Source organism: Capricornis sumatraensis, chromosome 12, assembly GCF_032405125.1.
Source record: "Capricornis sumatraensis isolate serow.1 chromosome 12, serow.2, whole genome shotgun sequence".
In the NCBI taxonomy this organism is placed as follows: Eukaryota; Metazoa; Chordata; class Mammalia; order Artiodactyla; family Bovidae; genus Capricornis; species Capricornis sumatraensis.
The window spans coordinates 39,451,946-39,474,070 of record NC_091080.1 but is presented as its reverse complement, the minus strand read 5'-3'; the positions used below and the strand labels follow the sequence as shown (position 1 = coordinate 39,474,070).

General features: G+C 47.6%; 1 protein-coding gene across 1 annotated transcript in view; it reads left to right on the top strand.

Annotated features, from left to right (window-relative positions):
• The window catches only part of B3GLCT (beta 3-glucosyltransferase), a 108,509-nt gene that overhangs the window by 16,250 nt on the left and 70,134 nt on the right, over positions 1–22,125 (top strand). Inside the window, exons 3-4 of the mRNA XM_068984356.1 lie at positions 4,917–4,956; positions 11,781–11,890. Of these exons, the coding sequence (XP_068840457.1) occupies positions 4,917–4,956; positions 11,781–11,890 (150 nt within the window). The remainder of the gene's footprint in view (positions 1–4,916; positions 4,957–11,780; positions 11,891–22,125) is intronic.

Here is a 22,125-nt window from a genome sequence, read left to right as displayed (position 1 = left end):
TAATAGATTTAGCAATTATAGCATATACTTTCAAATATAGGTTTTTACTCATCTTTCCAAGAGGAAATACATATATTTTTGGCCTTAAATACATATATGAATATAAGCAGAGATAAGGTAAGTCCTATATCTTAGTGTCATTTTTTTCATGCAAAGGTATTAAAGTCCTTGAAAAGTGTCATTAACCCCATCTGTGCTTGGCTACGGAGCCAAAAAGCCATTAATCCCCTGAGGAGAGGCAATGATGAAATGTCTACTGTAGCCCATGCCAAGGCTGGGAGATGGAGGAGAATCAATTTGTCCAAGGTCGTCTGAAGTCTGTCTGAGGATGAACCCGAGATAGGACTTAAGGTGCTTGACAGTAATCATGCTCACTGGGGTTGTCCTTGGTGTATCACGCTCAGCACGCCTGGGAGCCGTCACTGCGGCCCAGAAGGCCGTCCTGCTCGCCCCACTGCTCACTGCAGTCAAGGGCACTGGTTCCCTAGAACCAGGCCAGTCCTGCTCAGAGCTGGGGGCCTTCCCCAAGCCACTCAACTTCCCTGGTTGGCGTCAGGAGGCTCCTCACCTGAATCCCGAGGTGGCCATCGTCCTGCCGTCCCGACCGGGGCCTGCCCTCTGGCCCAGATGCGTCTCCTGGCCCCCAGGTCCCTGGCTCTGCTGAATTCTGGCCCACCCCCGCTTTCTGTGGAGCATGCCCTTCCCAGCTCATGCTGTGCATGGCCTCAGCCAAGCTCTGGGGGTGACTTCGACCTGCCTTCCGTCTTGCGCTGGCCTGTGACACTGGGCCCTGTGGGACATAGGCGTGGAGCCAGGCTCTGGAGCCAGACTGCTGTGGTTCACGGTCCTTCTCCCACCCTGGCCCCCGGTGGACACACCCATGCTCAGTTCCCTCATCTGGAACAGGACTGCCCTCACAAAGCAGTTTTGAAGATTGTGTTGTGTGTCTGCCACTGAGAGCAGTGCCCATCCCTATTTACACGTTTACCTGCTGTGACAGCAAGAAAGGCCCCATGCAACCTTTCAAGAAGTTTCCGACACAGGGGTGGCTGGGTGGTTGTGATCAAGCTGAAGATGCCAGTTTAATTCTTTACTTAAAAGATTTCATAGCAAATTCTTGTGAGGCTTTTTTTTTTTTAAATCTTCTTTTAATGAAGGATTTATAAACTAAGCATGCAAGTGCTATATGGATTGCAAGTGTTCAAATCTCTTGTGCTTTAAAGATAAAAGCTGTACTGAAGGTTGTCTTAGATCTGTGTTTTTCTGGCTAGGGTAGGAGCTGTCTGTGGGGTGGGTGCCCTGGTAGCAGATGTCTTTCGTTTCTGAGTAGCAGTTCCGTTGACCTAGAGAACTTTTGACAGTGAGCACGTTTTGATGGATACTGATGGTGTCAGAAACACACAGCAGAAGAGATAATAAAATAAACCATGTGTTTCTTCTTAGGAAGAATTAAGCCTTTTCACAAGGGAAGCTGGAGACAGAATTTTAAATGTTCTGTCAATTAGTTCATTTACTCCGATTTTCTTTCTCAAAGGGGAAATTAATGAAGACCATTTTGGTTCCATTTCAGTTCACCTAAATCAGGCGGTCCTTGGATATTTTATTTTTACAGTTTACAAATTGAGCCGTTTGAACTGGTCAGTCATTTCCTACCTATTGTATCCGGCAGTCAGAGCTGCAGTGCTTAATAACAGAAAGCTGTGGAATTTCAGTTGATTTTCTTTGGTTTTGCCAAGGCATCTGGCAGAAAGTCTAGTTCCTGTTCCAGCTTGGCTGCTGGAATTGTTGAGTTCAGGACACTTTTTATGTGCAGCTTCTGGTAAAGGTGGCTTTTGTTGTAGGTATTATTAATCCCTTTGCTGTTGCAGTTCAGTCACTCGGTCATGTCTGACTCTTTGAGACCCCAAGGACTGCAGCACGCCAGGTTTCCCTGTCCATCACCAACTCCCGGAGCTTGCTCAAACTCATGTCTGTCGAGTCGGTGATGCCATCCAGCCATCTCATCCTCTGTCATCCCCTTCTCCTGCTCTCAATCTTTCCCAGCATCAGGGGCTTTTCTAATGAGTCAGCTCTAAGCATCAGGTGGCCAAAGTATTGGAGCTTCAGCATCAGTCCTTCCAATGAGTATTCAGGACTGATTTCCTTTAGGATTCACTAGTTGGATCTCCTTGCAGTCCAAGGGACTCTCAAGAGTCTTCTCCAACACCACAGTTCAAAAGCATCAAGTCTTATGTGCTCAGCCATCTTTATGGTCCAACTCTCACATCCATACATGACTACTGGAAAAACCATAGCTTTAACTATACCATCCTTTGTTGGCAAAGTAATGTCTCTGCTTTTTAATATGCTGTCTAGGTTGGTCATAGGTTTTCTTCCAAGGAGCAGGCGTCTAGTTTTATGGCTGCAGTCACCATCTGCTGTGATTTTGAAACCCAAGAAAATAAAGTCTGTCACTGTTTCCATTGTTTCCCCATCTATTTGCCATGAAGTGATGGAACCAGACGCCGTGATCTTAGTTTTCTGAATGTTGAGTTTTAAGGCAACTTTTTCACTCTCCTCTTTCACCTTCATCGAGAGGTTCTTTAGTTCCTGTTCACTTTCTGTCATCAGGGTGGTGTCATCTGCATATCTGAGGTTATTGATATTTCTTCCAGGGATCTTGATTCCAACTTGTGCTTCATTCAGCCTGGCATTTTGCATGATGTACTCTGCATATCTTTTAGCTTACTCTCAAAGTATGTTTCCATCTCACGATGTGAGTTTTCTGAACAATGCCTCTGGGGGAGGATTGGGCACGCATTACTGGAAGGTATAAGGAAGGAACGCTGGAAAGGAGCCAAAGAGCTGGATTCCAGTCCTGGCCTGTGGCTAGAATGGCTGTTAGATGTTGTGCAAATCCTGTACCTTTTCTGAGCCTCTTTTGTTTTATCTGCAGAAGGGGAATGTTGGATTGGATCATCTCCCATGCTATTTTTAGAAAATTGCAGTAGAAGACACATAGAATTTACCATTTTAGCCGAGTTTAAGTGCACAGTTCTGTAGGGCTAAGTATGTTCTTACTATTGTGCAAGCAGTCTCCAGAACTGTCTTCATCCTGCAGAACTGAACCTTGGCCCCCATGAAACCACAGCTCTGCGTCCCCTCCTGGCCCCTGGCCCTCTACCAGCCCGTTTTCCATCTCTGATAGCTCTAGGTACCTCACGTAGGTGGTGTCATACAGTCTCTATCTTTTTATGACTGGCTTATTTCACTTAGCATCCTGTCCTCAAGGTTCATCCGTATTATAGCATGTGTCAGAATTCCCTTCCTTTTTTTTAAAAAAAAATCTACTTATTTATTTATTTGGCTGTGTCGGGTCTTAGTTGTGGCACTCGGGATCTGTGGGCTCTTGGTTGTGGTGCACAAGTTTGGTTGCCGTGTGGCATGTAGGATGTTAGTTCTCCGCCCAGGGATCGAACCGGTGTCCCCTGCATTGGCGGGTGGATTCTTAACCACTGGACCACCAAGGAGGTCCTAGAATTCTCTCCTGTTTAAAGGCTGATTAATATTCCATTGTACAAAGAGGCCACAGTTTCTTTATCCATTCCAGTGCTACTTTTGGATCTGAAATTTCCAGTTTTCTATAACCCGTGTCTAGCAGCCAAAGGCGTGGCCTGGCAAGGAGGAGGCAGCCTGGCTAAGGGGAAGCTGAGGGCTCCGTCCCCAGGCTCAGGCCGTGCTCCTGGCCAGAGAGGCAGTGAGTCCACACGTGCCGACCTAGGATGCTAGCCCAGCTCTGGTTGAGCACATTTAGGGAAGTGGTTGAGCCTTCCAGTCTCCTTGGCGGCTCTTCTGAGAAGTATGTGTTTTATCATCATTAGGTCAGGTGTCACTTGACCCCAAGGTGTAGCAAGCAGATCAGTACATAACTCTGAAGTTCTTCTCCGCTCACTGTTATTTCTACCCCTGAGACACAGAGAATTTCAGAAAATGCTGCCGAAGGTGGCCGCTCCCCCGTCTGCTGTCACAGTCCCTCCTGCATCCCGAGAGGACATGTCTCGGTGGCAGTATCTTGGCTTGTAAGCTGCTGATGTTTTGTTGATAACGGCTCACGACTGCATTTCTTGTTGCAGTCGTGCGGGAAATGGAAGTATATTTGCCACCGTCCAATTGTCATAATTATAGCGTGTGGTGGTTGAAAACGGAAAGGGGCAATTAGAGGGAGAATTCCTTCTGCCAGAGGAGACAGTGACGATGGCAGATTTAGCTGCTGACACTCTGCGCTTTGTGGAGGAGTCTTTGAGGAGCTGGTTTGATCAGGATCAGGTACATCCGTGCTCACGCGCCCACGTCCACATTTCTGTGTTTGAAGCTCTGCGGCTCTGAGAGGCCCTTCCGTGCTCAGGAAATCTTGTGAGCCCCAGCGGACCCCCTCCCCCCAGGGCTGCTTCTCAGGCAGGAGCGAATACAGTGGTGACATTGCTGATGGCAGCATGGCTGAGCCCCCCAGATGATAAATACGGTGTTTGGTAGAGCCCATCTTCCCAAGGAACGCATAGGCAGAATGGGTACAGTCCTGGCGCGTTTGTAATGCTTACCATGTATCAGGGTTTAAAACGATCTCTCCCAGGAACATTGTGAACCATTTTACATGAGAAGAAAGAGCCTCAGGTCGATTCGGTGACTTGCCCACCATCACGTAGGAGAGGAACGGCCCCCTAGGAGTCTTCTGTTCTGATGCAGAAATATATTATTGCTGCTTTTCCTGCCTTAATTTTTGTCTGTTTCTTTAAGGAAGCACGTCCAAGCTCTCATTTTCCATGTCTTACCCCCGGATGTTAATATGTATCCTACGTGTTTATTTCATGTATTGCTGTTTGTTTGTTTTTTTAAAAATGTGACGAGATTGATCTTTTTCTCTTTTATTTAAAATACAGAATTTGGAGAAAAGTGATATATCAAAGAACAATGACATAGGTGAGTAACGATTTCTTTTTTTTAACTTAAGAGTTGATATCCAGGGGCTATTCCTTGTAAATTACATTTCAGTGAAGTGAATTTTTCTTTCTGATTTTATTTATGTGATAAATATTGTTGGCCAAGTACTTCGTCTTTTGCTCAGCCCAATGTTTACCGTTATGGAGACACGAGAACACATTTCAGATGGACATATTGGAAGTAATAATTCATAAGCTGGATTTATTTCCCTCAGCCACAATGTATTGAGCTGCTGGTAAAGAGAGACTTCCGTGCTGGGGGGCTGCGTGGGGAGTACAGCGGTGATGGAGACAGAGTCTGTTCTCAGGGGCGCACACACACTTTGTGGGGAGAAGGGTCAGCTGTGGCCTTTATCGTGTCCCCTCTGCCTGGAGCCGGGGCACCACTGCTGACCTGCAGGCCGCCTGTCCCCTGCGGGTCAGCTTGGTGACCACGTCTTCTGTCAGATCCTCTGGCGGAGGTGGTTCCTGGCTTCTCTGCAGATGTTGCACGTGTCTCTCAGCCCCATCAGCTCCCAGTCTGCACGCACTGCCTTATAAACCCATCTTTCTCCCCCATGTATCGTGAGCATTGTCAGGGTTGTGACTGTGAGTTTGTTGTGTGTTTTTTTTTTTTTTCTGGGTTCAGTTTTGGGAAACAGGCTCTGGGTGTTGACAGGAGGGTGAGGCTGACCTCTGCATGTTGGGTCTCTTCCCTAAGCGTGTGTCATGGGTCATCCCAGGACGGGCGATGGAGACTCGGGAGGTGAACCTTGGACGAGGGGAAAGGGACACACTTTGCTTCGTAAGGTCCTCCTTGCCTGGGCCTGGATTTTAAGGAGTCTGGAAGGTGGTAGCAGCCCTGATGGGTGGCGGGGGTAGGATGGGCTGTGCTGGGGCCCAGGTGTCTGGGGACCACAGGGGTGCGGGCTGGAGTCTTGGGGTCTTGAGAGTAGCCATGTTTAAGAAGCCACAGTGATTCACTGCTTGTCTTCCCTACATGACAACACGACAATACCCTGTGTGGTCAGCCACTCCTCAGGAGATTTAAAATAGAGATTTTACCTCTGCAGCCAACCTTGGTGGGTTTGGGCATTTGTCTGTGGTTGTTGTTGTTGTTTTTTTAATTAATTTACTTTTTTATTAAAGGATACTCACTTTACAGAATTTTGTTTTCTGTCAAACCTCAACATGAATCAGCCATAGGTATACATATATCCCCTCCGTGTGTTTTTTTTTTGTGGAAACTGGTGGGCCTCCTGGTAGCAAATTTTTTTTTTTCAGATTGATTTAGTTCAGGACACACTGGGCCTTCGTTGTCACGCCTGGGCTTTCTCTAGTTGTGGCTGCGGAGCTGCTCTCTTGCTGTGGAGCATGGGCTCTGGGGTGTGTGGGCTTCAGCAGCTGTGGCGCGTGGCTCAGTAGCCGTGGCCCCCAGGCTCTGGAGCACAGGCTCAGTGGCTGCGGCATATGGCTCAGTAGCCGCGGCCCCCGGGCTCAGTGGCTGCGGCACGTGGCTCAGTAGCCGCGGCCCCCAGGCTCTGTGGCTGCGGCACGTGGCTCAGTAGCCGTGGCCCCCGGGCTCTGGAGCACAGGCTCAGTGGCTGCGGTGCGTGGCTCAGTAGCCGTGGCCCCCAGGCTCTGGAGCACAGGCTCAGTGGCTGCGGCGTGTGGCTCAGTAGCCGTGGCCCCTGGGCTCTGTGACTGTGGCATGTGGCTCAGTAGCCGTGGCCCCCGGGCTCTGGAGCACAGGCTCAGCAGTTGTGGCGTGTGGGCTTGGTTGCACCACGGCATGTGGGATCTTCCTGGGTCAGGGATCAAACCTGTGCCCTCTGCATTGGCAGCTGGATTCTTAACCGCTGAGCCGCCAGGGGAGCCTGTAGGTGGCTCTTAAATGAACGGTGGTGCTGGTCTAGAGCGAGAGTTTCAGCGCACCCGGGAAGCTCCCCGAGCAGGTGAATCTGCATTCTCGCAGTCGTACATGGCAGAGCGCGTAATGCTTGACTTGGTATCTGTTCATCTGAAGACAGACCCAGAGGGCTTATCTGCCACACCCTTAATGTGAGTTGGTGGGACGGGGTGGGGTTGGGGTTTACCAAAGCAGCTGACCCAGCAGAATCTGCATGCCGCCATGGTCTCATGGTCCCCAGGGCCTGGTGACCGACTCCAAGGTTGGGGTGGGCTTTTCATCTCTTGACTCAGTGCCTAGTCAGTACATCCACCAGTGACCATTGTTCTCACCAGCATCACTGTATGGCTCTCCGCGTGTGTGTGTGTAGGCGTGCACGTGTGTGTATTCCTCTGCCTCACATCACAGGCTGCTTGTCATGTAGCTTTTGTCTGAAGAACATCACATTGATTTCTCATCAGAAAAATGCCAGTGTGTGGAAGCCCATCTTTCTAGATACTTTCTGACTGAGACAGATTAGCACGTGGTGTGATGTTTAGTATGGTGCATACTCAGAAATGAGACTCCAAGAACCTTGGGTTGCTTTACCTGCACAGAAGAGTTAATCCTCCTGTGTAGCCCCCTTCGGTTCTGTTTCCTGGAAGCTCTTCGCAGCCTCTGTCCGCTTCAGCACCGCCTGGGTCCTCTCCGCACCCGTGATGGATGTCTTCATCGCCCCTTCTCACCCGTCACACTCATCGTTATTGTCAGGCACTTGGTGTGCCTCCCATTTATTGCTCATTCCTGGAGGAGAGACAATGACAGTCTGTCTTGAATTGTGACAGTGTTTGCAAAAGGCAGATCACAGTGGGTTTCAGGAAGTATCAGCAAAGGGATGGAATCATCTTATTTGACTCCAGTGACCAGGCTGTGGGAGCTTAAGAGTTGGGGGGGCTGAGCCACGTGAATAGAGAAGACGGCTCCCGAGGTGAGCCCTGGGGTCTGGACTTTGTCAACATGCGATGAATGCAGTCTGCAGAGCTTAGGATGTGTATCAGGAAGTATTTCTTGGTGCTGATACAAAGAACAGCAGGACAGACTTCCCTGGTGGTCCAGTGGCTGGGACTCTGCTCTCCCAGTGCGAGGGCCTGAAGTTCAGCTGAGCTTCCCAGATGGTGCTAGTGGTAAGCAACCTGCCTGCCAGTGCAGGAGACATAGGAGACTTGGGCTCCACCCCTGGGTTGGGAAGATCCCCTGGTGGAGGTCATGGCAGCCCACTCCAGTATTCTTTTCTGGAGAATCCCATGGACAGAGGAGGAGCCTGTTGGGCTATAGTCCATGGGGTTGCAAAGAGTCAGACACGACTGAAGTGAGTTAGCAAGCATGCATGTTCGATTGTTGGTCGGGGAACTAGATCCCACATGCCGCAACTGAGAGTTCACATGCCTCAACTAAAGATCCTGAGTGCTGCAGCTTAGACATGCTGCAGCTTAGACATGCTGCAGCTAAGACCAGATAAATAAAGATAAATGTTTTTTAAAAGAAAATACCCCATTTGGAAAGAAAAAGAACAGGAATTTAAGAACTAAACTGGACTAGGTTCAAGATGGTGGAGTAGAAAGATGTACGCTTCCTTCCTCCTGCAAGAGAACCAAAATCACAGCTAGCTGCTGAACAGCCGTCCGCAGGAGGACACTGCTGCTGCTAAGTCACTTCAGTCGTGTCCGACCCTGTGCGACCCTGTAGACGTCAGCCCACCAGGCTCCCCCGTCCCTGGGATTCTCCAGGCAAGAACACTGGAGTGGGTTGCCATTTCCTTCTCCAACCCCCCCAAGAAAGACACCCCATGTCCAAGGACAAAGGAGAAGCCACAACAAGACGGCGGAAGGGTGCAAGCACGGTAAAATCAAATCCCATACCCACCGGGTGGGCGACCCACCAACTGGAGAACGTTATTGCCAGAGATGTTCTTGCACTTGTGTGAAGGTTCTAGGCTCCACATCAGGCTCCCCAGCCTGGGGATCCCCAGGGAGTCTGACTCTGAAGGCTGGCAGAATTTGATTCCAGGCCCGCCTGCCACAGGACTGAAGGAAAGAGACTCCAGTCTGGGAGGGCACAAACACATAATCAGACTGGACCCTCCTGGTTCTTGTCTGGAATGGGGGTGGGGCTGAATGCGGTCCTCTGTCATGCACTGTATCAGGGCTATAGCGCTGGGCACATGGGGCACCTCTTCCTCTCTTGCCTCATGCAGGTAACTCCCCTGTGCGTCCATCCCTTGCCTCATGGTGCCGTCTCTTCTAGCTGTAATCTTTGCTGGTGCCCTGTGCTCCACTTGCTGTTGCAAACCTCCGCTGCTCCCTCCATTGGGGAAGGGCCCCCTGGGGTCCCCAGGACTCCTTGCCCTCGTCATGTCCCCTGGGGAGGCCCTGCTGTCTGGGGTCCCAGGTGGCTCCGGGGCCCTTCCCCAGTTTGAAAGCTGTTAATCTGTAGACCCGACAGAGGAGGAAATGGTTGGATGGCATCATTGACTCAATGGACGTGAGTTTTGAGTAAACTCCAGGAGTTGGTGATGGATAGGGAAGCCTGGCGTGCTGCAGTCCATGGGGTCGCAAAGAGTTGGACACGACTGACCAACTGAACTGAATCTATAGACCCAGCCTATTTGGGTGGCACATAAGTTCTTCCTGATCTGACCACACCGCTCTCTGACTTAATCACTGGCTGTTCTCTTCATCCTTTTCTCAGAAATGCCTGATAAACTCCTCAGTCACACATTTAGGGCTGCCGCAGAGACGAGGTGGGCTGAGGGCTCTGTGATAACCCAGTTCTTCCTCTGCCACTCACCTGCTCCCTTCTGTGCCTGCGTCTGCAGGAAACGGCTGCATTTCAGTTTTATTTTTTAATATATATATATATGTCTATGTATTTTGCTGCATCCCATGGCCTGTGGGCTCCTAGTTCCCTGAGCAGGCCTGGAACCTTCGCCTCCTGCAGTGGAAGCATGGAGTGTTAATCACTAGGACCACCAGGGAAGCCCCACTGTTGTGTTTTAAAGGAAATGCAGGAAGCATCCTTCCCAGAAGCTCTCCCTGGCTCCAGGGCCCCAGCGTCCCCGCCTGGCTCCCAACACGGACTGCTCCGTGTTGTCTTCTGAGCTGGACTCCTGTGCCGGAGCCGCGCTTGCTCCTTTTGTACCCTGGACTCTTGTGCTAGGAGACGGTGTGTTCACTGAGTGTACACAGCATGTGAGATCCAAGTGTGTGATAAAAGGAGGGGAAGTGAATACGAGTCCTTTTAGTCGTGTCTGACTCTTTGCAACCCCATGGACTGTAGCCTGCCAGGCTCCTCTGTCCAGGGGACTCTCCAGGCAAGAATACTGGAGTGGGTTGCCATGCCCTCCTCCAGGGGATCTTCCCCGACCCAGGGATCAAACCTGTGTCTCTTTCATCTCCTGCATTGGCAGGCAGGTTCTTTACCACTAGCGCCACCTGGGAGTTGAGGTGTTAAAGGGAAGAGCTCAGTGTGGGGAGGGTCCCCATATTGGTTTATAGTCAACCTTGCTGGAGGCTGCAACTTTATGTGATGTCTGCCTTTGGCCAACACCCCTGTCTGGTGGCAGGGTCCTGACACATCTGCAGTTTCTTTCCTTCATCACGAGCTCGGAACCTGGGCAGGCCTGACATGCTTTCTCGATGTGGGGTCTGGGCCTCCCCCTCTGCAGGCGAGACTCTCCTCTGGTCTGGAGGGGGTGACAGACCAGGGCTGCCTCCCTCCCAGCCCCGGTCAAGACCCCGACGGCCCTGAACCCAGGCTTGATGGGCAGCTCATTCCTGCTGCAGCCCTGTTGCCCTGCAGTCGTGGCTATTTTCCTGGAGACGAACTTCAGCCTGGCCAGGTGCCCCCTGAGGTCCCTGCTGAGTGTCGCCTTGAGGGGCCGTCCAGAGCGTGCTTGCGGTTGAGTGTCAGTTTGCGCGGGGCTTGCTAAAACAAAGTGGCACAGACTATGTGGCTTCCTCAGAGATGTGTCTCCAGGTTCTGGAGGCGGGGTGGTTTCCTCTGAGGCCCCCTTCCTCAGCTTGAAGGTGGCCTTTTTCCCCTGGGTCTTCACAGCAGCCTCCCTCTGTGTCTCTCGCCCAGATCGCCTCTTTTCATAAAGACTCCAGGGTATTGGGTTAGGGGCTTCCCTGGTGGCTCAGCTGGTAAAGAATCTGCCCTCAATGCAGGAGACCTGGGTTCAACCCCCTGGGTCGAGAAGATTCCCCTGGAGGAGGAAATGGCAACCCACTCCAGTCTTCCTGGCCGGAGAATCCCCCGGATCAAGGATCCTGGTAGGTTACAGTCCTCTTTTAATAAAGGCACCAAGTATGTTGGGTGAAGACCTATACTAGTGACCCCATGTTAACTTGATTGCCTGTGTAAAGACCCAGTTCCCAATAAGGTCACGTTCTGAGGTCCTGGGGCTGAAGACACTTCATCCTGTGAAACTTGGGGGTCGCAGTGCAACCCCTAACAGGGAGCCACATTGTAGGATTCTGCGTAATTGTTAAAAGCTTTCTTGCAAACACAGTGGGTTTTCAGTGACTGGGGAGGTGAGTGTTCTAGACATTTTCATCCTTTCTCACATTTACATTTGCATACTTTGTGGCAGATGCAGGAACAAATTCACAGTTTGTTACCAGACTGGGTCTAGTACAGCCAGTGTATTTACTTGCTAACTTCTAGGAAGGAAGTTGCAGAGATCAGTTTAAAAAGAGAGATTTTGTCACTAGAATTACATATAAATTGATTTCCCCCCCCAAGAGTTTATTGCCTGAAGGCATGCCTTGTGACTGTTTTTTTCCTTTTCTTTTCATTGTGATTTGTTTTCAAGTTTATTTCAGTTGTTGTTTTAAAAGAAAAAAAAAAAACCTGAACACATTTTTTTGTTGTTCTAGATTTAAAAGAAATTGTATTTGTCATCCAGAGTCAAAGTAATTCTTTTCATGCGAAGAAGGCAGAACAGTTAAAACAAAGCATCTTAAAGCAATCTGCAGCTCTTTCACAGGTGGGTAAAGATGACTTGGGATGTCTGATTTTTTTCTTGATATGTTTATGTTTTCCAAAGCTCTTGGTCCATAGAGAGTCAGTTCTATTTAGACAGAATACATCTTCTGGTTTGTTTTGTGGGCTTAAGATGGACTATTTATTGTTTAAAATGCTCTAGTTAATTTCAGATGCTCTAAGTATCATGTTCTAAATTATTATATACATATTTTAACAAACATGTAAAAATGTATAGGGCTAGCTTGGTTTCATCATAAAATATGACAGAAAAAAGTGGAAGAAATAACTTTTTAAAGGCGGAGCTTAAAATAGCAAAGATAATTAATGTTCGAAATTTTGGTAACAGGTTTAAGGCAATTTTTATGTTGAAATAACATTTTCATTAACCTTTGTGCAGTAGTGCTTCTATGAGTTTCTTAATCTGGTTTTTGATTGGGTATTATTAACTGAACTTCTGATTCGATTTATAATGTAATATCCGAGGAGGATTATGGAGAGAAAGATTGACACATCCAGGTTTACTTTAATAAAGTTTAAAATAAGCGTGAACTGAATTTAAATCTGCTCTGCATATTGTGGGAGGTTCAGGGCAAAGGAAGATCTACCCATGCGTGCAGCCGTGTGGAAGCGTTCCTCCTTAGCCAAGCAGAGACAGTCCTCCCAGCCCAGTACACTGCATGTTGTGGCCCTGGCCTTAGAGGCAGAAGTGCTTGTCTGGAGGTAAAAGCCATCAAGAGTTCTTCGACCACAGACCTGTGTGGTTGGCGCATGGCTTGCTTTCTGTCGGTGGGAGCGCGGAAGTAAAGGGTTGGAAATAACAGTGGAAAAGTGAACAAACTTAATGGTGTTCAACGTCAGGGCATTGCTGGCAGTGAGGTTTATTGTGTTTGTTCTTTAAATGCTGTGTGTGAGAAATTCATCCGACCTCCCCATGTCCCCACGAGGACAGATCCTGGTTCCTCTCCTTGGAGCATCAGAACTTCTCAAGCGACAGGAAAGGATTGCAGGCTGTAGACAAGTGGGTTTTTTTTGGTCGGGGCGGGGCAGTAATTAGAGATAGCAGCTTGATTAAAGTTCTCCTTTGTCTGGGCTTCCCCTATGGCTCAGCTGGTAAAGAATCTGCCTGCAATGCAGGAGACCTACGTTTGATCCCTGGGTTGGGAAGATACCCTGGAGAAGGGAAAGGCTACCCACTCCAGTATTCTTGCCTAGAGAATCCAAGGTTTGCAAAGAGTCGGACATGACTGAGTGACTTTCGTTATTGTTTGCCTGGAAACCCAGCTTGGGGCAGTGTCTTCTACTAAAACTCTTCAGATTCCATCACACAGGAACTCCTGTAGCAACCTTGCACGGCTGGCCTTCCCCCATGGGCTCTGGTAGAGGCGGATGCAGGGCGGCGGTGGGGTGGGGGGGGGGTGGGGGCGGGGAAAGTGGAGGGTATGGAGGGGAAGCCAGGAGCCCACATAGTTCCTCAGTGGGGTCCAGGCGAGTGTTTGTGGAACTGAACTCAACCAGGCCTTGGCAGTTACCCCAGACTGGAAGTCAGTGATAACATCAGGACAGAGTTATGCATCATTTGATTTCATGTATGGATTAAGGGCATACCTATCTCTGAGTAGCTTGTTCCCAGAAATACCTTCCTTCTTGGAGAGGCAGATTCATGTGTGTTTTCTTTTTTTGGCCGTGACTGCAACGTGCCGGATCTTAGTTCCCTGACTGGGGATTGAACCTGTGCCCCGTCTAGTGGAAGCGCGGAATCTTAACCACTGGACCACCAGGGAAGTCCCCCGTGTGCCTTTTAGATTATATACCTTCCGCATTTACTCCATATTGGTAGTCCTCACTGTTAATGTGATTGGTTACATACTTCGCCAGCCAAGGCCACTTGATTAAGTACACCCCCAGTACTTCCTCTACTAGTCGCCAGCTCCTTTTTTGCTGTTTAATTTTTTTTTTTTTTTGGCAAATGGGTACTTTTTTTGTTCTAATAGGTACTCATCACTGTCTCCCTACCTGTCTTATCCCCTCTGCTCTTCTGGGAAGAGTGGCTTCCCGGTAACCAGGGACAGGATAGTGCTCCCAGCACTTTGTTTACAGTGGGGAAAAGGCATGTGGGTACCTTTTGGAGGGAAGCAATAGGGATTATTATTATTTTCAACACTATGGTTTTTCAAGTAGTCATCTATGGATGTGAGAGTTGAACTATAAAGAAAGCCGAGCGCCGAAGAATTGATTCTTTTGAACTGTGGTGTTGGAGAAGACTCTTGAGGGTCCGTTGGACTGCAAGGAGATCCAGCCAGTCCATCCTAAAGGAAATCAGTCCTGAATATTCATTGCAAGGAAGTTGCTGAAGCTGAAACTCCAATACTTTGGCCACCTGATGCAGAGAACTGACTCATTGGAAAAGACCTTGATGCTGGGAAAGATTGAAGACGGGAGGAGAAGGGGATAACAGAGGAGATGGTTGGATGGCATCACCAACTCTATGGACATGAGTTTGAGCAAGCTCTGGGAGTTGGTGATGGACAGGGAGGCCTGGTGTGCTGCAGTCCATGGTGTCGCAAAGAGTCGGACACGACTGATAGACGGGACTGAAGAGGGATTGTAAAATGTTCCTTCTTCTTTCCTGCCCCTTAGGCAGAAGGTGCTGCTAGGGGCTGGGAATGCCTGCTTCTTCAGGTATCTGGGGCTCACATGCAGGACCACAGGGTGCTTAAAACTGGAAGTAGACTCTGGGGAGGATGGTTGCAGGTTCGTATCTAAACAGAGTGTGGCCATCATTTATGGATGGAGAGTGTGTGCATCTCCTGGGAGTGGAGGCAGGTGGCGGCAGCTGAGGGTGTGGGTCTGGCAGAGCTGTGGGGCCTCCCGTGCTCCTTACCTTTTGCCACGAGGCCACACCAGAGCTTGCTAACTGTAGTCCCACCTCTGGAGCCAGCTTCATTTCCCATCCCCCGTCCCCTTGTGTTTTCTTTGCCAGTAACTGCGAACTCCTTGGAGTCCTGGGCCTGCCTGGCTATGCCAAGCCTCTGTGACCTTGCATAGGACCCCCTTCCTCTTGACAAGCTCCTGGGCATGTCTTTCTGTGCAGCGTCTTGACCCACAGGGACAAATGGCTTCCTCCTTGGTTCTGCTTTCATTGTATAGTTTTCACTTTTGTACTATTTTTGTTCCATCTCTCTTTTTATAAATTTTGAGAGCAGAGAATGTCTTATTGGTTTTTGATCCTCAGAACCAAACACAGAGCTTTCCATGTTCAGAACCAGAGTCCTCAGTGAATATTCATTAAACTCAGTCCCTGAGATTTATCATCCAGCTCTTCCCGTATTTTCTTTTCTATTGTAATAGAAGTTTCCTTTTATTTCTCTTACAGTATGGTCACTTTTTTCTTAAACCGCCTTTTTAAAATTGAAGTTTATTTAATGTACAGTGTTGCGTTTCAGGTGTATGGCAAAGTGAGTCAGTTATGTGTGTGTGTGTACACACCTTACCTTACACACACACACACACAGATGTAAATTTTTTTTCAGGTTCTTTTCCATTATAGGTTATTAGAAGGTATTAAATATAGTTCCCTGTGTTCCACGGTAGGCCTTTGTTGTTTATCTGTTTTACATATAGCAGTATGAATATGTTAATCTCCTAATTTATCCTTCTCCCCTCCCCTTTGGTAACCACAAGTTTGTCTTCTATGTGAGTCTGTTTCTGTTTTGTAAATAAGTTTGTGTGCATTTTTTTTTTTTTTTTTAGTTTGCACATATATTTGTCTTTGGCCTACTTCACTTAGGATGATAATCTTTAGATCCGTCCATGTTGCTGCAAATGGCATTTTGTTCTTCTTTATGGCTGAGTAGCATTCCATTCACTTTTCACTATCATGCATTGGAGGAGGCAATGGCAACCCACTCCAGCGTTCTTGCCTGGAGAATCCCAGGGACAGGGGCGCCTGGTGGGCTGCCGTCTCTGGGGTCGCACAGAGCCGGGCACGACTGAAGCGACTTAGCAGCAGCGGTGTTCCGTTGTGCATGTGCCCCATCTTCTTTCTCCATTCATCTGTGGATGGACACCGAGTTTGGATCCATGTCCTGGCTGTTGTGAATAGTGCTGGAATGAACAGTTTTGCCTACACACAAACACACAAAGCACACAGACTCGTATGAAATCACAGGGTCCTTGAAGGCAGATGCTCTGGCTTGTTCTGCTTTTAATTCTCTCATAGTAGCTTTCGCATAGTGAATATTGAGCATGCAGCATTTGAATTGAATTCAGAATAAATGGAACAAATGAAAACTAAGCATTATTTTAAGTAAATTATTTTATCTGTTAAAATTATTTGTCTTAATTTTTAAAATGATTAGAGCCACCACCTCTTATGTTGAATATAACAACTATTTTATTTCTCCCCAGGAAGCCACAGAGTTTAGGGAGAAGAGTAGAATAGAATGGGCATGAGTCGCTGCTTGGAAAGTGTGATCTCACGCTTAGGTGGATCTTTGAGAGACAGTATGGAAAAGAACCAGAACGTTCACTGACTCCTTTCACATAGCCAGCGTAACGGTGACTAAGGAAGGTGGGGATTCACTCCCCCATAAACAGTCCACATGAGGAGGGCAGGAGCAGGCAGCCCTGCTCTGCTTTCCTGCTGTCTGTTGCTTGTTGTGAGCTGAGGGGTCTTGTCTTTACTACATGGTTGACGCTGGCTGACACCCTTACTTTGCATCCTGGTGTGTGGAGGACAAGTAGGGATCTTTTAAGGACATGACCTTGAAGTTGTTTTTCAGTCGCCAAGTTGTGTCTGACTCTGCGACCCCGTGGACTGTAGCCAGGCTCCTCTGTCCTTCACTATCTCCCCGAGCTTGCTCACGTTCATGTCCATTGAGTTGATGCTGCCATCCAACCATCTCACCCTGTCACCTCCTTCTCCTCCTGCCATGAGTCTTTCCCAGCATCAGGGTCTTTTCCAGGGAGTCAGCTCTTCACCTCAGGTGGCCAAAGTATTGAAGCTTCAGCATCAGTCCTTCCAGTGAATAGTCAGGGTTGATTTCCTTTAGGATTGACTGGTTTGATCTCCTTGCAGTCCAAGAGACTCTCAAGAGTCTTCTCCAATACCAGATTTCATTAGAAAGCATCAATTCTTCAGGACTCAGTCTTCTTTATGGTCTAGCTCTCACATCTGTAAATGACTACTGGAAAACATAGCTTTGACTATATGGACCTTTGCCAGCAAAGTGATGTCTCTGCTTTTTAATGCGCTGTCTGTCTGTCTGGTTTCATTGTGCTTCTGCTTAATTTGTATTGTCATTTGCTTTCACTATTTGCTGGTTGCTGCTGCTACTGCTGCTAAGTCACTTCAGTCGTGTCCGACTCTATGTGACCCCATAGGCGGCAGCCCACCAGGCTCCCCCGTCCCTGGGGAAGGCAGTTTGCTGGTTAGATCGCCTGTTTAGCCAGTGACTTAGACGGCCACTAGGTGGCAGTATTGGTTTTGCATTTAAAGACACCTAATTAAGCAGCATCATCAAGAAACCCCTCTCCCCATCCCGAAGTTTCCATGGTCTTAGGTGGAGTCTAGACTGAAGCAATAGGAAAGCTCCCTTTAATTATCAGAAGGTATGTTTTTCTTATTCTGAAATTCCTTCCTAGCATGAAAGCCAGCTATGAGTATTGAAATAGTTATGGCAGAACGTTGTTTTAGCACTTGGGTTTAATTTGCTCACAAGATCCAGGGTGTCCTGTTATGACTTAAAGTAATTTCATCTTTGGGTTAGCAAATCTTGTGGTAGTTGAAATAGCTGGAACGATTTCAAGCATTTGTAACTGTACATGGTGCTGGCTCATTTTTTACCTTTGTAGAATTCTTCATGTTACTCATACGATTGAGAGTCGAATTTATTCCATGGGTAGCATTTTCGAGATCCACAGATGGTTGAAAGCTCACATTGGATCTGCAGACAGTTCTTTGAGCAGTGATATGCTAACCTGACCTAGAACTCCATGAAAATAGAGAAAGAAGATGCTGTGCAGAGAATTAAGTGCTGAGATGCACAAAATATAGGGCAGCAGGGTCACTTGGAGAGGCAGGTAGTGGCTCCCTGGTTATAGCTTGACTGAAACTTGTTTTTAAAAACTGACTTTTTTTTTCCTTTTTTAAAAAAATTAATTTATTTTTTATTGAAGGATAAATGCTTTACAGAATTTTGGTGTTTTATGTCAAACCTCAACATGAATCAGCCATAGGTATACATATATCCCCTCCCTTTTGAACCTTCCTCCCATTTCCCAACCCCTCTAGGTTGATACAGAGCCCCTGTTTGAGTTTCCTGAGACATACAGCAAATTCCTGTTGGCTGTCTATTTTACATATGGTAATGTAAGTTTCCATGTTACTCTTTCCATACATCTCACCCTCACCTCTCCTCTCCCCATGTCTATAAGTCTATTTCCTATGCCTGAAACTGACACATTCTTGAGAAAGAACTGACGGCCTAGTCATCAGCTGAGGAAGCTGAGGATGTCCGAACCCCAGGCAGAGTTATCAGGGCCTCTCCGGCCTGTGGCATGGAGCGGCCGGCTCCTCCTCCTCCGAGGGGCCAGCCCCATCGTTTGCCAGGTGTGTGCTGTGCCTCTAATGGGACAGGATGTTACCTGCAACCTGAACTCGACGTCTTCAGGTTGCAGTTTGGTTTTTTCCATAGATTTGCCTACCATGGGCATTCAGAACGGTTGCTTAGTGAGGAAAGAATCCCCGGTAATTTTTATCATGTGAATATTTATCTGATAGCCCAAAATATCTCTTCCTCCCACACCACCAGATGTCTAGAGCTGCTGTTTATTTATTCACTACTCCTGTCGGGCTGCACTTGACTACCAAATCTGCCAAAAATTAAGGTGTAAAAATTTAATGGTTGCTGCTGTCGTGCGTCTGCTTTTAGCTGTTCTCCTCACTTTGGCAAGTTGTCCTCTATGCCTGTTTTGCCTCAAGATGCTAAAATGCAGTCTTGCTGAAAACACAAGACAAGTTTCATTCTTCTCATGTGACTGTAGGAACCAGGAGCCTAAGCGAACTTTCTGTCTGAAACTTAATACTGTACTTGGAGTTGTTACTGGGGTGGTGAAGCTATTCTTATTTTCTGAAACAGTCTGGGTCATTGTGGGTTGTCACTCCCATCTCTAGGTTTGAAGCTTATAGTGCAGTTCATAATGGCTTTGAAGTCTATAGTGAGACATTTCTTCTAAAGAGGAAGGCAGCAGACTACCAAGTGCTTCCTATGTGCAGAGAACCATTCTGGATTGTTGTGGAGCAGTTCAAGAGGAATTAACAAAGATATTCCAGTTCCTTGAATTACTTATAAGATAGATGGTGGTGGTGGTTTTTCAGTCGCTCAGTCGTGTCCTACTCTTCGTGATCCCATGGAATAAGATAGATGGTAACAATCTCATAATAGAAAATGTAGGAGACGCAAGTTTGATCCCTGGTTCAGGAAGATCCCCCGGAGAAGGAAATGGCAACAACCTACTCCAGTATTCTGGCCTGGAGAATCCCATGGACAGAGGAGCCTGGTGGGCTATAGTCCACGGGGTCGCAAGTAGTTGGATATGACTGACCACACATATAAGTAGAAATTTAAAATCAAGTTAAGTCTGTTAACCTATCTATTTGACAAATATTAACTGCACAATTCTAGTTCTATTAAGTACTTTCAAACATCTCTAGACAGTCCATGGGACCCTTGAAAAGACAGTAGTCACGAAGCTGTTTAGGAAGCAGAGCGATGTGTAAAAAGCATGAGTGAATATCGTGCTGACAGTGCACGGTGGAGCTTGAGGAGATAAAGAGGGAAGACTTGTGTCAGGTCCGGAAAGGGGGACGGGAATTGATGCTGGTTTAGAACAGGGAACAGATCTGGAAGATGGAGACATGAAGCATCAGTATGGTCGGCTTTGGGGCACCTAGAGACCTAGGGTTTGTTTGGGGGGATGAGTAAAGTGTGTTTTAGCAGGAAGAGTGGTCTTTTGAGATTGAAATGGGTGGACTGTAGAGCTGGCGAGGTGGGGAATGTGGTTGCCTAGTGTGGGGTTCCTGGGTGCACATCTCTCGAGAGAAGACTGCAGATTTGGAAGAAGTGCTACTGTTTTTCCTCAAATGTTTTCTCCCTGCATTACAGATGGAAGGGTAACGTGCAGCTATAGAGCCTGACTATTTAAAGAGGCGCATGAACAAAAGCCAGGTGGAGGTGAGGCTGACGGAAACCCAGGAAGAGAGTGTGTGTGGCAGTCTCTGATTTAATCAGGCACTTCAGTGTGTTTTGTCCTAAATACCTATTCTGTGTGGCGTCTGTGTGTCAATTATGTTATGACTTAGGTTTTTGAACTTGAAAACAATTCCTTCTGGAGTGGATGTTTGTGGGAAAATTCTGTGTTTTTTTTTTTTGTTAAATAAAAATGGGTGCTGACAGCTCAGTCTCTGGTGAAGACTCTATTGGAGAAGTTTGTGTCTATGGTCTGTGTTGTGATGCAGAGATTGTCCAGTGAGAGGTTTTGTTTTTATCCCCTCTCCTGCGTCCTGGGATCCAGTAACCGTGGTTGAGCCCAGATCATTTTTACTGCAGCTTCAGAAATGTAGGAACACTTGCTTAAAATTACAGGAACCATTTTGTTCTCCTAAGGAATTTCTTTTTAAATTTTGTATTTACTTTCATTAACTTTTATTGGAGTATGGTTGCTTTACAACATTGTGCTAGTTTCTGCTGTACAGCAAGATGAATCAGTTACATGTATTTGTATATCCCCTGTGTTTTGGACTTCCTTCCCATTCAGGTCACCACAGCATTGAGTAGAGCTCCCCGTACCATACAGTAGGTTCTTGTTAGTTATCTATTTTATCCCTAGTACCGATAGTGTATATATTTCAATTCCAATATCCCAGTTCACAAAAGAGTTTCAAAATAAGGTTAAATCAGAGGGCTTCTCTGGTGGCTCAGTGGTATAGAATCCACCTGCCAATGCTGGAGACACGGGTTTGATCTTTGATCAGGGAAGATCCCACATGTCGCGGAGCAGTGAAGCCTGAGCACCAGAACTATTGAGGCTGTGCTCCAGGGCCCGGGAGCCGCAACTGCTGAGGCCCACACACCTAGAGCGTGTGCTCGGCAATGAGAAGCCACCACAGAGAGAGGCCCGTGCGCCGCAGCTGGAGGGTGCTCCTGCTCACCGCAGCTGGAGGAAAGCCCCACAGCCCTGAAGGCCAGCACAGCCAGAAGTAAATACGTGCAAAGGCTTTTAAAAGAGATTAAATGTGAAACAGTGAAGAAGAGAGGCTAAAGCGCGGTTGTTGTTTTAAAGTAGGTTCTAATGAAAGAAAGACTCATGTATGTTTTGAAGACTCTGAAGTGTGGCCCTTTACCTAAGCACGAGGTCCTGCTTGGTCGGGGAATCGCTCTGAATGAGGAACAGGGAAGAAGTCCCTGCAGGACCAGTACGCAGAGATGGGGATGGGCGGAGCTGAGAATGAAGGCAGGACCTGCGGGAGGGGCAGAAGCACAGGTGAATTACGGATCCATTTGTAAGGCATCCTCCAAATACAGAAAAGAAAATTCAGAAGTGGATTAGGCTTACAAGGTGTGTTTTATGTTTTAGGTGGGCATGGTGCCCCCATTGGGCTTCCCTGCTAGCTCAGTTGGTAAAGAATCCACCTGCAGTGCAGGAGACCCCAGCTTGATTCCTGGGTGGGGAAGATCTACTGGAGAAGGGATAGGCTACCCACTCCAGTATTCCTGGGCTTCCCTGGTGGCTCAGCTGGTAAAGAATCCACTGCAATGTGGGAAACTTGGGTTTGGTCCCTGGGTTGGGAAGATCCCTTGGAGAAGGGAAAGGCTACCCGCTCCAGTATTCTGGCCTGGAGAATTCCATGGACTGTATAGTCCATGGGGTTGCAAAGAGTCAGACATGACTGAGCGAGTACATTTCATTTTATGGCAGATGTTAGATTACATTTTCTGTTTTAGACCAAAAGGGGCCAGATTAGCTGCTTAGAAATCTTTGTACTCTTCCTACCCACAATAGCTTAAAAAAAAAAAAAGATGGAAAGAAAACTTCATTATTCAGAGACTACAAGATTGTGCATGAAGGAAAAAAAAAAAAAGAATGTACAAAACCAACAAAAGAGTTATCAAGGTCACTAATTTTAAAACATGGTCAATGTTTAAAAATCAGTTGTATTTCTATATATAAGCAGTG